Source organism: Pholis gunnellus, assembly GCF_910591455.1.
Source record: "Pholis gunnellus genome assembly, chromosome: 20".
NCBI classification, from domain to species: domain Eukaryota; kingdom Metazoa; phylum Chordata; class Actinopteri; order Perciformes; family Pholidae; genus Pholis; species Pholis gunnellus.
Genome location: NC_136547.1, coordinates 4,003,733 through 4,020,006, shown reverse-complemented (window position 1 = coordinate 4,020,006; position 16,274 = coordinate 4,003,733). Strand labels below are relative to the sequence as shown.

Sequence of the window (16,274 nt, the reverse complement as noted above, 5' to 3'; positions counted from 1 at the left end):
TATTATGATTATTGATATTAAAGCATAAACAAAGTATTTGAGTACCTTAAAGTATCAAAAACACTACAAAATAATTATTAAATAGACTGAATGTGGAGCTCATTTTAATGACCTTATATACTGCTTGTAGTTTAATCTATAATAGTACTTCTACATTTATTAGATTTATGTATTCATGTTTTGTTCAATCTTTCAAAGCTCTCGGATAAATGTAGTGATTTAAAAAGTACAATATGTACCTCTGAGATGTAGTACATTATAAAGTACAATGTTTACCTCTGAGATGTAGACAGTAAAAAGTACAATTAATACTTGTACTTTAACTACATTTAGCTGATTACATACTTTTACTTCAGTACGGTTTTGAATGCAGGACTTTTACTTGTAGTGGAGTATTTTCAGTGTGGTATAAGTATCCAAATACCTCTTCTACCACTAAGAGTCTTAAATAATGTCTTTTGGTTCTGTGTATATATACACATAATTATATATATATATATATATACACACATATATATAATAATATATATACACACATTATATATAAGCTGACTTTATTTAGTTTGACCAAGAGTCAAACCCAAAGAGGAAACATCAGCTCTCCCGTGTGTGTGTGTGAGGAACAGAAAATGTGTTCCCTTCGTGTTTATGGCCGCTGGCCGCTGTCGCCCCCTGGCGGACAACACGCAGAGCGTTTCCTTAAAGTCACGTGACTTCTGGGAAAAGGAGCGCCTGCAGAGAGAGGCAGCAGAGTCCGGACCGCAGAGCCGGAGAGCAGACGCGTCAAGTCCGCAAAGCACCGCGGAGGAAACGCAACCGAGGTAAACGAAACTCAACTCTACTTCCTTAATTCAACACCTTTCAGCGTCTATATTTAAATACTTCGAACCACAGAAGCAGGTGAGACAGAATTCAACTCGGACTCCGTTTAGAAAAGAGTTGATTTTAGAAACAGGACTTTATGTGTGAGGTCATGTTGGTTTATTGTCTGGGCTCGAGCTGAACCTTCACGAGGCTAAAATCGATATTTACACTAAACTGAGTCGATGATTACACTTTTAGATGTAATATTTTTATTTATTTTTTATTGTTGTTATGAATAAAGTGTTGTTAACGTGCGGAGGACGTGCACGTGACGCTGGTTGTTTACTGTTGGTGTGTATTGTGTTTTCAGTCTTAAAGGAGCCATGGCAGCAGGCAGGATGAGATCCACGCGCAGATTGCGCTCGTGGATCGTCGAACAGGTGTGTGTGTGTGTGTGTGTGTGTGTGTGTGTGTGTGTGTGTGTGTGTGTGTGAGGGGGTGTGTGAGGGGGTGAGGGGGTGAGGGAGGAAGAAAGGGAGGAGAAGGAAAGGGAAAGAGATACATTAACTCTAGTGACATCACTGTACATCAGTGGTAGTGGAAGTACTCAGATCATTTACTGCAGTAAAAGTGCTCTGTTACAGTAATAGCACTAGTACTACACAGTAGAAATACTCTGTTACAGTAATAGCACTAGTACTACACAGTAGAAATACTATGTTACAGTAATAGCACTAGTACTACACAGTAAAAATACTCTGTTACAGTAAAAGTACTTTATTTAACTTTCCCTTGGGTATGTATTTGTTAAGGCTAGTATTTTAGCAGCCTATCATGTATAAGTACATGTCGTGTGTGTTGGTGCGGTTGCAGGTCAGCAGTGATAAATACCCGGGGCTGGTGTGGGACGACGCCGCCAAAACTATGTTCCGCATCCCGTGGAAACACGCCGGGAAACAGGACTTCCGTAAAGACGAGGACGCCGCCATCTTCAAGGTTTCTAACTCACGACTTTCTCAAAGAGCCTCAGGTCCAAACCTCCACCCTCGCCCGAGGGTTTAGTTCTGTCCCACTGTCGGGGGTTCGAGTCTCTGTCGGACAGTTTGAGCCCTCTATGAACCCTCTCCATAAGTCAGTATTAGATGCAGACTTTGCCTAAGGGAATTACCCACAATGCATTGCAATGTGGCGTTAAACAGGTAACCAGTGGACGCATGGAGACGTAAACGAAGAGGTTCAGCCTGGTGTATTAAATGTACTCAGAAACATTAAGGATTAAAGATGGAACCAAAGAAACACATGAAATCAGAGAATATTTATTTATTTATTCATCAAATATTTCATTTTTTGACAAAAACAAGTAAATAGATTAATTTAAATTCTGTAAGAGTCTGGAAGACGTTCAAATCAGGGAGTACAAAGTATAAAATGAATAAACACAATTGTACATCTTATTCACACCATCTCAAGCCCTCACAGTCTCTCAGGTGAGTCAGTGAGTCCCTGAGGGTTCAGGGTTGGAGGCTTTAGGGGGACGTTTTGGGATCGGGGTTGACCTCTCTGTGATTTCTCCGCAGGCGTGGGCGGAGTTCAAAGGCAAGCCGACGGACGGGATTCAGGACAGCCCGGCCTCCTGGAAGACCCGTCTGCGCTGCGCCCTCAACAAGAGCCCCGAGTTCACGGAGGTGATGGAGCGAGCTCAGCTGGACATCTCAGAGCCCTACAAGGTCTACCGCCTGGTGCCCCTCAGCGAGCAAGGTGAGATTCTGCTCTTCAAGATGGCCGACTGTCTGCCGCACACGTATTTAAGATGTCATGGATACTTCAGGCCGAGACAAAACAAGAGATATATAGCTGGTCTGTTTCTCTCTGGTAGAGACCTGTCAATCACTGTGTAGCCCCGCCCCTAAAGCATCCCCTGCTTTATGGTCTGTTTGACTCTAAATGGACCATCATGTACTAAATGAACATCATGCTGTATTGAAGAAGACTTGAAACTAGAGATTGAGACCATAAACTCATGTTTACAATGTTTACTGAGGTAATAAATCAAGAGAGAAGTAGAGTCATTTTCTCATAGACTTCTATACAACCAGAGGAGTCGCCCCCTGGTGGACACTAGAGAGAATGCAGCTTTAACACATGAAGCTTTGACTTCACTTTACAGAACCGGAGGTTGCCGCCTGGTTCCAACACTCGTACTAACGTACTTATTAATATGCCAGAAAAAGATTTAGTATGTCACCGTGCATAGTTTTTATAAATGCTAAAACACCAGGATGTCTTGCTGCAGCCGGTCGTCTTTGTCCGTTGCGTAACTCGGGCGTGCTTCTCTGGATACTCTGACCCACAATCCTCTGCACAGCAGATTTATGAGCAAGAGGGTCAACGTTCAAGCCGTAATGTTACGACTAAGTAGTTTGTCCCAGTTAGATGCACACTACCTTTGTGAGGGCAGGGTTAGTGTGTACTTCAAAGACAAAAGTATGCGATCTGGAACGCAGCTTTTGTTTTAGAGGTGAAATACGGTGCTGCGTTCAAGGGCCGACAAAAAGCTCAGACATCTGGGACAGAGTGCCCAACCCAGATCCACTTTTTATTCTATTTTAGTCATTTGATCTTCAAACAGACGGAGAAACTGCTCTCAGATGTGAGGATTTAACTTTATATTTAACTTCATTTTTAATGTATTTGTGTATAATAAGCTGCAGCACATTTGTGATGAAACAACTGGTTGATTCAATTATTTGTCTGGTGACGGAAATTAATCGCCAACTATTTTGACATTTGTTTATTTCATTTAACATCAAAAAATATAAAAATCTTTTCGTTTTTCCTTTTTGTAAATGAGATATTTTGTGTTTTTGACTGTTGGTGAAACAAAACCAGACGTTTGAAGCCCTGAGAAAAAGTGTGACTTTGAGGTTTCATAGACAGATTAAATAAAAATAAAAATAGATGATGAGAACAAAGAAAACGTAGCTTTGAGTTGAAGTCGACTTCTTTCTTCTCAGCAGCGTCGGATCAACTTTCTGTATAAAGACACAATCAGTCCGAACGTTTTCACAAAGAAGAAACTCTTCTTCATCAAATCTTTGCTTTGATGCAACAAACTTTGCTTTGATGCAGAGTTCTTAATACAACACACAGAACCTGTTCATGTACAAATACACAAGTGTGTATTCAGTACATTTAAATAGAAGTATCACCAGACTGCATTTAGAAATGTACTCATTTTAGAAATGTTTTTTTTGTGGCTCGAGATAAAACTGATATTTGCATCAAATCAAGTCGACGTGTAAACGTTTAAATGTGTTTTGTTGTTGTTGTCTCATCACGAGAGTTAAACTCATCACTGCTCACACCGGAGCTTCACAACCAGTTCAGTGTTCAACGCGTTGGTTGAAGTAGTTTTCAGGTGATAAGAAGTACTCTGAACTTTACTGAAGTACAAGTAGTAATACCACAAAGCAGAAATACTCTGTTACAAGTATTCAAAAGTAGAATTACAACAGTTTTAGGCATTAAAATATACTTAAAGTAGCAAAAAGATACTTTTCTGGTGTACAAGTACACCTGTGCTGTGATACCTGCAGCGATGAGACAGACTGAGATGTGAACGACGTGACTTCAGGAAGTGGAAACACGGAGTCACTTGCACTCTTCTTCTGTGGTGCTCTGGGATCTCTCACTTTAGTCTTTATGTTCTCTTCTATAAAGTCTGTCTGAGGCTTTAGAGTCTTCTTCTTACAGATGAAACACTTCAAATGATGTATTCCGATTGTTTGTCACAGATAACGAGGGAAACAACGTTCTAGAAATAAAAATAAAACAGTCGAAGAAATAGATAATAATTTAACAATATTGAGGTTTTTCTTCTGTTTCTTTTAAATCTCGGTTTATTAAATCTTCTGCTGTTAAATCTCTCGGTCTCTGTGTAGAGATTGACGTTACTTAAGGATTCCGTATCTGCACCGATGAATTATTAAAACGACGGCGCTGAAGGAAAGAACAGATCAAGTGACTTGACCGCGCTATCACCTCCTGCTGACTCAGCTAAACAGCCGACACCGAACCGGGAGCACGGAGCGCTGAGCGCGTTCTCTTTGTTCGTTCAAGAGAACACACGGGTGTTTGCTTGTTCCAGTGATTTATTGGTCGCATACTGAACGTTCTGTGTTCCGTGTTCTAGGTGTGGTGGTTCCTGAGAAGAAAGCCAGAGTGAAGGCCCTCAAGAGGAAGAGGAGGAGCAGGAGGAGGAGCAGCGACTCCGAGAGCAGCGACGTCGATCAGGCGAAGCAGATAAAGACGGAGGAGGTCACCTCACAGCTGGTGAGTGTTTGTGTACTTCTACTACAGCTCATGTTGTACTTTTACTGCACTACGTTTATCCGACGGCTGGAGTCACTTCACACATTAAGAGTTTACGAACTAAACTACATGAAACACATCAATAAATACTTAAATACATTCATTGCCTCATTTATTTGTTTCAGGATGTATTCCTCAGGCTCATTTATGTATTTCATATGTTAAGATGATCATTTACGTGTGATAAACATCACGTTCATTGACTTTGAGTGGAGCTCTTCGTCCGTGATAACCCGACTGTGTGTTCGTCAGTGTGCCGGGGAGCTCCTGCTGTGGAGCGACGGCCCGGAGCAGACAGAAGAACCCGCTCAGCACGTCGCCGCCGCGCAGAGAGACGGTGAGTTTATCTCCGTCACCGACCCATCAACACGATCACTGGTCTCAATGGTTCCTGAACTCCAGACTTCACATTCATGACTGGAGTCTTTAGTGAAACTACAACCTGACAAAGAGTTCTTACTCCATCTCATCTGAGCTACTTTCTTCTGAACTAACTCCATTAACTTCTGCACCATTTTCAAGTTGATCGCTCACACACAATCATCTGATCATCTATTTATAGACGCAAACCACCGCATGTAAATGAATAAAACTTGTCCCCACAAAGAGCAGCTGTTTGCTTTCTACACGTGCACAGTCGTAGCCTTTGAATGCTCCCTTTAGGTAGGAGCACAGTTTAGGACTGTTGGTCTCAGTCTGCTGTAGCGCTGCAGCGGATCACAGATCAGCGCAACAGAAGAAAATCTAACTCTTAGATCCCGATGAAACTAGAACGATTGTATCGCCACGACAAGTTAGAAGAAGTTAAGCTTCCAGAATAAGTGGGGAACTCAGGTTACTACAGTACATGTTGTACAAATACCTGCATTCAGTAACCTGCTTTCTTGATTGCACAATATTGTGTTAACAAACAGTATCTGCCCACAAAACAAACATTCCAAAACAACCAGCTGATCCCTCTCTATTTATTATTATAATTATAATAATTATAATAATAATGAATAACCGTCTCTCTGTCTGCAGTGGTCAATGAGATCCGGTTGGACGTGCGGATCGAGGAGAGCGTCGATGCTCCAACAGGAGGTAATAAACTGAACCTCAAGCAGTTTTGGGGCGTTTGTTTGTTTTTGCTCCCCACATGTTTCCCTCTGTGGTCTTGATTTTCAAAATAAAAGTCCTGCTCCTCTATAGAAACAGAACCATGATGACTAGAAGTAGAGAGAACTAGAACACGTCTTTAGTGCAGAACAACAGAGTTATGAAGACATCAATCATTAAAAAGAAGAATTTATTTGATCATTTCTGTGACAAAAATTGGAAAACAATATACACTACCGTTCAAAAGTTTGGGGTCACTTAGAAATGTCCTTCTCAAAGAAAAGCACTGTTTCTTTCAATGAAGATAACATTAAATTAATCAGAAATACACTCTATACATTGTTAATGTGGTTAAAGACTATTCTAGGTGGAAACGTCTGGTTTTTAATGAAATATCTACATCGGTGTATAGAGGCCCATTTCCAGCAGCTATCACTCCAGTGTTCTAATCGCCTTAGAAGACTAACTGATGATTAGAAAACCCTTGAAAACAGTTCTGCTGGTGAGAGAAGCTATAAAACTGGCCTTCCTTTGAGCTAGTTGAGTATCTGGAGCATCACATTTGTGGGTTGGATTATACTCTCAACATGGCCAGAAAAACAGAACTTTCATGTGAAACTCGCCGTCTATTCTTGTTCTTAGAAATGAAGCTATTCCATGAGAGACATTGCAAAGAAACTGAAAATTGACACAAAATTGTCTGGGTGACCCCAAACTTTTGAACGGTAGTGTATATCAAACATTTTTGTGTATTAACATGTTGGAAAAAAATGGAGGTTCCACGTGTTTTATATATTGAACTATTCACATGTTTCCAGCCTCTCCTCTCTCCTCTCCTCCTCTCTCTCCTCCTCTCTCTCCTCCTCTCTCCTCTCCTCCTCTCTCTCCTCCTCTCTCTCCTCCCCTCTCCTCTCCCCTCTCCTCTCCTCTCCTCTCTCTCGTCCTCTCCTCCCCTCTCCTCTCCTCCTCTCCTCTCTCTCGTCCTCTCCTCCCCTCTCCTGTCTCCTCTCCTCTTGTATTTCTGAACTACAGTGCGACACCCTACATAATAAACGTTAGTCTGTATCTATCGGAGCTACATTATTTGACCTTTTATTTTGAAAGGTTTTTACCCCCCCCTGTTTGTGTCTCTTCAGTTCAGGACTCCTTCAACGTGGTGGTTCATTATTTAGGCCACGAGGTTCTCAAACGTCAAATCCAGAGCACCGACGTGCGGATAATGTACTTGCCTTCGTCTCACGCTCCGACGACGCCGGCCGTCCTGAAGAGCCGGTTCCCGCGCATCCCGCTGCCGGAGCCGCCGTCCACGCTGCCGGCCGGCTCGGAGCGCCAGGCCCTGTTCACCCTGCTGCCCTTCATGGAGAGAGGCGTGGTGCTGACGGCCACGCGGCAGGGCGTCTACGGCAAACGCTTCTGCCAGGGGCGGGTGTTCTGGACGGGGCCGCACGGGGCCACGGAGGGGCTGCACAAGATGGAGAGAAACACGGAACCGGTGATGCTCTTCAGTAAAGACGCCTTCAAGCAACGTGAGTTCAGTTGTTCAATCGTCAGATATATTCAAATAAAACAAGGAGTTTAATGACCCACCGTGGATTCTCATACCAGTGAATTTGTTGATGTTGCCTTAACCTTAATCTAGTCTAATCTCAGTACAGTGAAATGAATTGTGTATTTAACTCTTTTTATTGTTATTATCATCAGAACTTGACCTCTTCCGTTTAAATGGCGGCGATCCTCCTCAGTGCGGCGTCACTCTGTGTTTCGGAGAAGAGTTGAGTAACACTGAAGACCCGTCTGGAAAACTTATCATAGTTCAGGTAAATGTACGTGTTGACTGATCTCCATGTTTAAAAACGTCCAGAACTGTTACGAACACCAGAATAAAGCTTTAGTTTGAAATTCTACACTAGTAGATATTCAAGTTATTAAAGTACATTTATTTGTACCTTATTGTTAATCATTACTAACTTAACTATGGTCAATTACTTTAAACTTTAGATCAATATGAATTAATTTTAAAAATGTTACCAGGTAAAAAGGTATTCATAATTAATTAATTTAAACTATTATTTAATTAATCATTACAAACTTAAAACTATTTGCATTTCATGGATGTTTTTCGGTCAAATATTAATTGGTTGAAATCAGCTTTTTAATTTATAAATATTTCCCCAATAGTGAAAGTGCAGTGTGACCCAAATTAAAGCAACACAGACACTAAACTTTTACGTAAAAGAAGAAAGAACTCCCAGTAAATAATACTAATTATCATTATAATAATTATAACAATAATAATACGTTACTTGCGCTCCTCTGCAGATCGGCATCGGCTTCCCTTGGGCAGAGCAGCAGGTCCAGAACGTCTTCATAGGTGTTCAGAACTGTTATGAACACCAGAATAAAGCTTTAGTTTGAAATGTATCAAATTCTACCACAGTAGAGATTCAAGTTATTAAAGTACATTTATTTGTACCGTACTATTTATTACTTATTGTTAATCGTTACTAAGTTAACTATGGTCTATTACTTTAAACTTTAGATCAATATTAATTAATTAAAACAATTTTACCAGGTAAAAAGGTATTGTTAATTAATTAAAAAACTATTATTTACTTAAAACTATTGTTGATTATTTACACAAAAAATATTGTTAATGAGTCATTATCAACTTAAAACTATTATTCAATACTTAAAACTATAGTTAATAATTATTCCTGACTTAAAACTATAGTTAATAATTATTCCTGACTTAAAACTATAGTTAATAATTATTCCAGACTTAAAACTATAGTTTATAATTATTCCAGACTTAAAACTATAGTTAATAATTATTCCAGACTTAAAACTATAGTTAATAATTATTCTCAACTTGAAACGATAGTTTATAATTATTCCTGACTTAAAACTATAGTTTATAATTATTCCTGACTTAAAACTATAGTTAATAATTATTCCCAACTTAAAACTATAGTTAATAATTATTCCTGACTTAAAACTATAGTTAATAATTATTCCTGACTTAAAACTATAGTTAATAATTATTCCCAACTTAAAACTATAGTTAATAATTATTCCTGACTTAAAACTATAGTTAATAATTATTCCTGACTTAAAACTATAGTTAATAATTATTCCCAACTTAAAACTATAGTTAATAATTATTCCTGACTTAAAACTATTCGCATTTCATGGATGTTTGTCGGTCAAATATTAATTGGTTGAAATCAGCTTTTTAATTAAAAAATATTTCCCCAATAGTGAAAGTGCAGCGTGACACAAATTAAAGCAACTCAGAAACTGAACTTTTACGTAAAAGAAGAACGAACTCCCAGTAAATAATAATACTACTAATAATAATAATTTTGATAACACTTTACTCGCGCTCCTCTGCAGATCGGCTTCCCGTGGGCAGAGCAGCAGGTCCAGAACGTCCAGTCGCTGTTTGAATCCATCAACATCCTCCAGTCTCTGGCCAGCGAGTCTCCGCTGGGAGAGATAACTCTGAACCTGGTCGCCGTGTCTTCAGCCGACTCGGAGACGACCGTCTGCGGGACCTTCTGAGGCACTTTGTCCATTTCAAAATAAGAGACAACCCGTTCTTTTCAAAATAAGAGCATACAGGGCTGAGCGATACATCGACGTATTTATCACGGTAAACGCATCATCTAACAATAGACTACATAAACATCTCCTGGACGTAGAGATTACTGAGTGTACTGGAAGCACTACATGTAAGAAGACACTGAGAAGTCGACTCCGCAGCTGCAGACAATAAGTCGATCGAACCATTTTGATAATTGATTGATTCGTTAACATCCTCCTGTTTCCGCTTCTCAAATGTGACAATCTCTATTTTTTTTATGTCACATTCTGTTTGATATAACATTTTATATCTTAAGGTTTTGGAAGAAAAAACATACAAATTGAAGAACATTTTTTTATTAACCGGTACCGACGATAACCGTTAGTGGCAGCATGAGTCGCTTTGTTTCCTTTGGGTTTTTTTTCTGGAAATGTTGAAAATGTGATGCACGTGTTTCTCCTTTCAGCCACTGGTTCCCAACCTGTGGGTGGAGACCCTCAGAAAGGGTCGCGAGTTATTACAATATTAAGATATTTGAGCTTTTATTCTCATGAATTACTGGATTATTTTAGGGTTTTTATTCCAAACTAAACTGCTTTGTTTCCAGTTAAAAAGGTTGGGAACCGCTGCACTCAGCAGCTGATATTGTTTTTATACTACAGCACTAAATAAACCTTTACATGTCAAATATTAATCTTACAGTAACATAAAGCAAACATCATAATAGAAGATGAAGCTGTGATAAAAAACACAAAATAGTTCAGTAGAGTAGAAAGAAAATACGCAATAGTTTTCACGTTTTTAATGTAGCGCCTGTTAGTCAAACTTAACTCTTAAGGGTATAGTTATTGTTCATGTTAGGCTGTTGTAGCTGGTACATTTATTACACACGTGGGTTGAAGGTTGTATTTGATCAGACTCTAGGTTCGTAGCAGTGCTTCAGTCCAGACTTCTTAAAAAAAGGACAAATCCAAATCTTCACTGTTAGAAATCGTTCATCTGGGACGTCCAGTGCATTTGTATTATGTGGGGGGGGGAACAAAAAACAAGACATGCTACATTTCAGTGCTAACGTGCTGCAGTAACTTGTCTGCTGAAGCTCAAAATGTTAGTTTTCTGTCGAGTGTCGACCGCGTGTATTGAACTCGGTCGTACTGTTTGTCTGTTTGACTTTTCTTCTTGACGAATCACATAATTTCCGACAATAATGTTTGAGCTTTATAGAACATTTTAAGTATTTATAAATGTAATGTCAGCGATTATGACTTTTCCTTTGAAGACATTTTATAATATTGTGTTTTAATATATTATCTTTTCATACCAACAGCCACCGGAGGAGATACAGTTGTTGACAAATACATTAATTATCTTCGCTTAAAACTACATCATAGCGCGTTATAAACCATTTATTACCAATTCGCTATTTACAAATGCTATAGAGCTAAATAGAGGCAGTTAAGTGAGTCGTTACCCCAATATTTACAGTGTATATTTTATTAATTACTTCTGTTTTTTAGCATGACACAGACAACCACACTACGAGGTTTTCATGATGTGAACCACTGAGCACACGACACGCAACAGCAAACTTTTTACTTTTGGGCTTCAACAAATTAAGGTTTTTTACTGTAGAACTTTTGTATTGTCAGGTGCTTCTGTTATTTTGTCCACCTCCTGGAGCCTGTGAATATCTAGGAATAACATTAAAGTGTAACAAAAAAAAAAGAAAGACAAAACGGGACCAAAAACACCACAGGTGCATTATACAAAAGTGTTAAACGATGTTCTTAAGGTGATTGTTCCTTTAAATCAGAGGGTTGTTGGAGCACAAGGCACACAGGAGGGAGGGGGGGGGGGACTTGTAAATATGTTGTTATTTATGCATGCACTATGTTATGTCCCTATTGCATTAAAAACGAACCTAAACTCTGGTGCGTCGTTGTTGTTAAAATCACAGAACATAGATACATGTGAGCTACTTCCTCGTCTAGATGTTCCCGTTGGCCGGCGAGGCGAGCTCTGCGATCTTGGTGTTCAGTTTCTGATTGGTCCAGTCCTTTGTAATGTCGTCCAGGTGGCTGTCAAAATCCACCAACAGCGCCTGATCGCCAGACTCCAGCATCTGACCGGCTATCGCCTGAGTCTCCTCCCACTGTCTCAGCATTATCCTGGACACAGCGGACAGATGTGAGGACAGGTCAGTGTTACTGTCATCAACGTTCATTTAAAAATCACAGCGATATCGACTTATTTGTTACGAAGCAGAACGGATTTGAAGGGTTGAACAAGTTTGGGAGACAAAAATCTAAAAGCAGAAATATGTTTAAATTAATGTTACAAGTAAAAAGAAAACTGATAAATCTTTATTTAATTACACAGGAAACAATGACTTCAAATGAAAACATGAAGCAGTGCTGGGTGGCTCTGATTCACAATCAAAATAAATTAACATGGGATTGACGTCATCGTCATGACGTCTCTCGTTTTGAAGCCTCAAGTTCGGCATTTTGTCTGTCGCCATCTTGTTTTTTGCAACCAGTGAACAGGAAGTGACCATATCTGGACTGAGGAGGAGTGACGTAGAGACGCTGTACACGACTCTGGCAGAGACCTGTCAATCACTGTAGCCCCGCCCTAAAGCATCCCCTGCTTTATGGTCTGTTTGACTCTAAATGGACCATCATTTACTAAATGAACATCATGCTGTATTGAAGAAGACTTGAAACTAGAGATTGAGACCATAAACTCCTGTTTACAATGTTTACTGAGGTAATAAATCAAGAGAGAAGTAGAGTCATTTTCTCATAGACTTCTATACAACCAGAGGAGTCGCCCCCTGATGGACACTAGAGAGAATGCAGCTTCAAGACATGAAGCTCTGGCTTCACCTTTCAGACCTGAAGGTCATATTTTGTGTCGTCTCTGTGACATGTGAGCTCTAAATTCGAATCGTTTGTGTCCCAAAAACGAATAAATTCTCTGCTGGCGTTCCCGAGACATCGTGTTAAAACGTCGCCTCTGACGGTCACTTACGTGTGTTTGTCTTTGAGCATCCATCTTGAATCTTTGCGCTCGTACATGACGATGGGAGGAACCCGATAGTCTGAAGTCATCTTACTGCCATCCAGCTGTGGAGCAAAACAGAAAAAACACATTAAACATATTCATCAAACTGATCTGCATTTATAAAACAGGTTTAAATTCTTACCATTAACAACACTGCGTTGTCAAACTGCTCAGAAATCTTGTCGGCTATCTTCAGCGCACACGGAGTCGGGCTGTCGAGTTCAAAACAAAGAGAGATAGAAAAAGGTTTTTTTACATTTTACTAAACGTCTGGTGTGAGATCTTGTACAGAAATAACAAAATAAACTCACCTGCTATCTGACACGCAGGCGTTGGCTTGATAGTATCCCACAATCCTTTGCTGAGTCTGTGAACACCACACATCCACCTGAAACAAGAGACGTCACTTTACTGGAGTCTCTTCTGAGCAAAGACAAATCTGACTCCTCATCCCAGAGAGAGAGAGAGAGAGAGATATATATATATATATATAGATATATATATATATATATATATATATACACACACACACACTAAAGAGTCTAAATACTCAGGTGTGTCCTACCTGTGTACTGAAGTAAAGAGTCTAAATACTCAGGTGTGTCCTACCTGTGTACTGAAGTAAAGGGTCTAAATACTCAGGTGTGACCTACCTGTGTACTGAAGTAAAGAGTCTAAATACTCAGGTGTGTCCTACCTGTGTACTGAAGTAAAGAGTCTAAATACTCAGGTGTGTCCTACCTGTGTACTGAAGTAAAGAGTCTAAATACTCAGGTGTGTCCTACCTGTGTACTGAAGTAAAGAGTCTAAATACTCAGGTGTGTCCTACCTGTGTACTGAAGTAAAGAGTCTAAATACTCAGGTGTGTCCTACCTGTGTACTGAAGTAAAGAGTCTAAATACTCAGGTGTGACCTACCTGTGTACTGAAGTAAAGAGTCTAAATACTCAGGTGTGTCCTACCTGTGTACTGAAGTAAAGGGTCTAAATACAGTAATCAGGTGTGACCTACCTGTGTACTGAAGTAAAGAGTCTAAATACAGTACTCAGGTGTGACCTACCTGTGTACTGAAGTAAAGGGTCTAAATACAGTAATCAGGTGTGACCTACCTGTGTACTGAAGTAAAGAGTCTAAATACAGTACTCAGGTGTGACCTACCTGTGTGAGAGCCAGCTGACTGATAGGAGCCAGAGGCAGGTGTGAGTGGAGCAGAGGAACACAGTCCGTCACACACACAGCGCCGCCTGCAGAGCCGGAGGACAACAGCAGCCCGTTGATGCTGCACCGAGGAAAGAGACAAGCGTGCAGGTACATCTTCACGTAGGCCCGACAGGACAGCTCCACCTCGCCCATGATGCCTCACCGTCACTGTGAGGACACACGGAGAGACACGGAAGCATTGACAAGCACCTTCAAACGTCTGACGTTACTGTACAAGCTGCACTAGACTGGAACTGCACCTTACTGTCCTCAATCTATCTATCTATCTATCTATCTATCTATCTATCTCTCTATCTCTCTATCTATCTGTCTGTCTGTCTATCTATCTATCTATCTGTCTGTCTGCTGTCTTGCTGGTCGACCCCCATCTACCTGCATGCATGTCTTTTATTGTTGTTCAGCTGTGTCTGTCTGACTTATATATTTAAAACACACTGCATGCTTTTATGTTACATGGATGTTTTTAGTGTCCAACAATGCAGCATAATCTTGTCTTTAGTCCGTGTTTCTATTTAACAGTTATCCTCATTGTATTGTCTTGTGTGTTGATTTTGTCTAGTTAGTTCTTGACAACGTAGAACAAGAGTCTCCTGAATGATGATACTACTTATATTAATATTCTCACTTCTTTCATAGTTTGTGCACGCTTTCTAAAGGGTCAATATTGCATAACTTTGTAACATCTGCCTCTTGGGACTACAGATGAGAAAATAGCCTCTTGGTGCATTTACAGCAACGTTTTTATCAAATAAACCAATAAATAAACCCACTGAAGCAGAGGCTGAAGACACGTGACCTGTCACATGTGAACGACAACACTTTTACAAACATTACAACCTGCAGTCGTCACTAATTCACCTGAAAATAAGGAATAAATAAACCAGCTAGCTTCATTAGCATTAGCATACTAGCAGACCAATCAACGCTGAATCAAGTCTTACCTTCAGAGATATACGATATAACAGAGTGAGCGTAAGGTAACGAATCTGTACTTTCCGATTCTTAAATATGTCGGTTTATTGAACGTTTTTAACCGTTTTTAAGGTTTTTAAAGAGCTTAAACGGCTAACTGTTTCTCTTAACAGCTCATTCTAACAAGCGTCTGAACGGATACTTCCGATCCCGCCCATAATATAGATCTATCATCTGATTGGTCGAGGGGTCGATCTTTGTGATCCAATTGGAGCAATGAGGTGTCAATCATTTATTTTTAGTCTTCTTCGGCTGCTGTGTAATGCTGAGGCTCTACAGCAGGGCGCCCTCTAGAGGAGAGGATGTCGCCTGTAATGTGAGTTCTCTGAAGTATATAAATGGGAAACAATGAATTAAGAGCAACACACAGTGATGGAAGAATTCAGACCCTTCAGGAGAAGCACGTACACAACTCAGTGATAATACTTTAAGTTAAAGTATTCAAGTATTATCTGCAAAATGCACTTGAATTAAATTAAAAGCATTGATGTTGCAGTAAATCTTCCCAGTCCGTTTTATCATATCTGATGTTTCTGGATTAATATTACGGCAGTATTTTAACTCTAAATACTGTTGACTACAGCAATGCATCATATTCTAGAAGATCATACGTTTACAGCATCACTGTCCTGTGAGAAGCGCCTGTTTTCAGCTTTGTGACGATGCATTTTCCATCTGATCTGAGGCTTTTTAAAGAGTTGTGGATGAAGGACGAGGATTTTCACAACTCAATGAACACATCATCCTTCTCTGAAGCCCTTGTGGAAGACAAAGTAGAGAATATTAGACTTTTTGTTCCTTTTTTATTTTCACTATAATGTATATGGAGATTTGTCTGATGCTACTCTATTCTACTTTGGGTTTAATTTTATTTTAATGGACATATCTGTAAACTAAATTGAAGGTAAACCTTTTGCATTACAAATCTTAGCACAACACGCAAGCGTCCAGCAGATGGTTCTGTTAAGTTATCACCTTTCTCCCAAAACAAACCCATGTCTTATTGTGAGCAATAATGTCATATGTGAAAATACTAAAGAACAAAGTTAGCAGGTTTTACAAGTACAGCAGTAGAGATCTGCACAGGCCTAAACAGGAAATCAGTTACATTCATTAGTGTCTAAAATCTATGTTAGACTTCGACGACCCAGGTACACTGT

General features: G+C 39.8%; 2 protein-coding genes across 5 annotated transcripts; one reads left to right on the top strand and one right to left on the bottom strand.

The window, feature by feature from the left end:
* The first annotated feature begins 743 nt into the window (after positions 1 to 743).
* On the top strand, positions 744 to 10,508 carry irf9 (interferon regulatory factor 9). 4 transcript variants are annotated; one of them, XM_079181587.1, is made up of 11 exons: positions 744 to 821; positions 1,175 to 1,244; positions 1,678 to 1,800; positions 2,382 to 2,562; positions 4,997 to 5,136; positions 5,428 to 5,512; positions 6,199 to 6,258; positions 7,410 to 7,799; positions 7,975 to 8,090; positions 8,593 to 8,644; positions 9,667 to 10,508. In XM_079181587.1, exons 2-11 carry the CDS (start codon positions 1,188 to 1,190, stop codon positions 9,717 to 9,719), a joined length of 1,257 nt encoding a protein of 418 aa, XP_079037713.1. In that variant the 5' UTR covers positions 744 to 821; positions 1,175 to 1,187; the 3' UTR covers positions 9,720 to 10,508. The 4 variants fall into 4 exon arrangements, with proteins under 4 accessions (XP_079037713.1, XP_079037712.1, XP_079037710.1 ...); XM_079181586.1 differs by lacking the exon at positions 8,593 to 8,644; XM_079181584.1 differs by lacking the exon at positions 8,593 to 8,644 and having other exon boundaries at positions 7,975 to 8,096.
* Positions 10,509 to 10,643: 135 nt separating this feature from the next.
* On the bottom strand, positions 10,644 to 15,237 carry emc9 (ER membrane protein complex subunit 9). The gene is made up of 6 exons (XM_079181588.1): positions 15,084 to 15,237; positions 14,080 to 14,289; positions 13,234 to 13,310; positions 13,065 to 13,134; positions 12,890 to 12,984; positions 10,644 to 12,024 (listed from the first exon to the last, which is right to left on the bottom strand). Exons 2-6 carry the CDS (start codon positions 14,272 to 14,274, stop codon positions 11,844 to 11,846), a joined length of 618 nt encoding a protein of 205 aa, XP_079037714.1. The 5' UTR covers positions 14,275 to 14,289; positions 15,084 to 15,237; the 3' UTR covers positions 10,644 to 11,843.
* Positions 15,238 to 16,274: the final 1,037 nt, after the last annotated feature.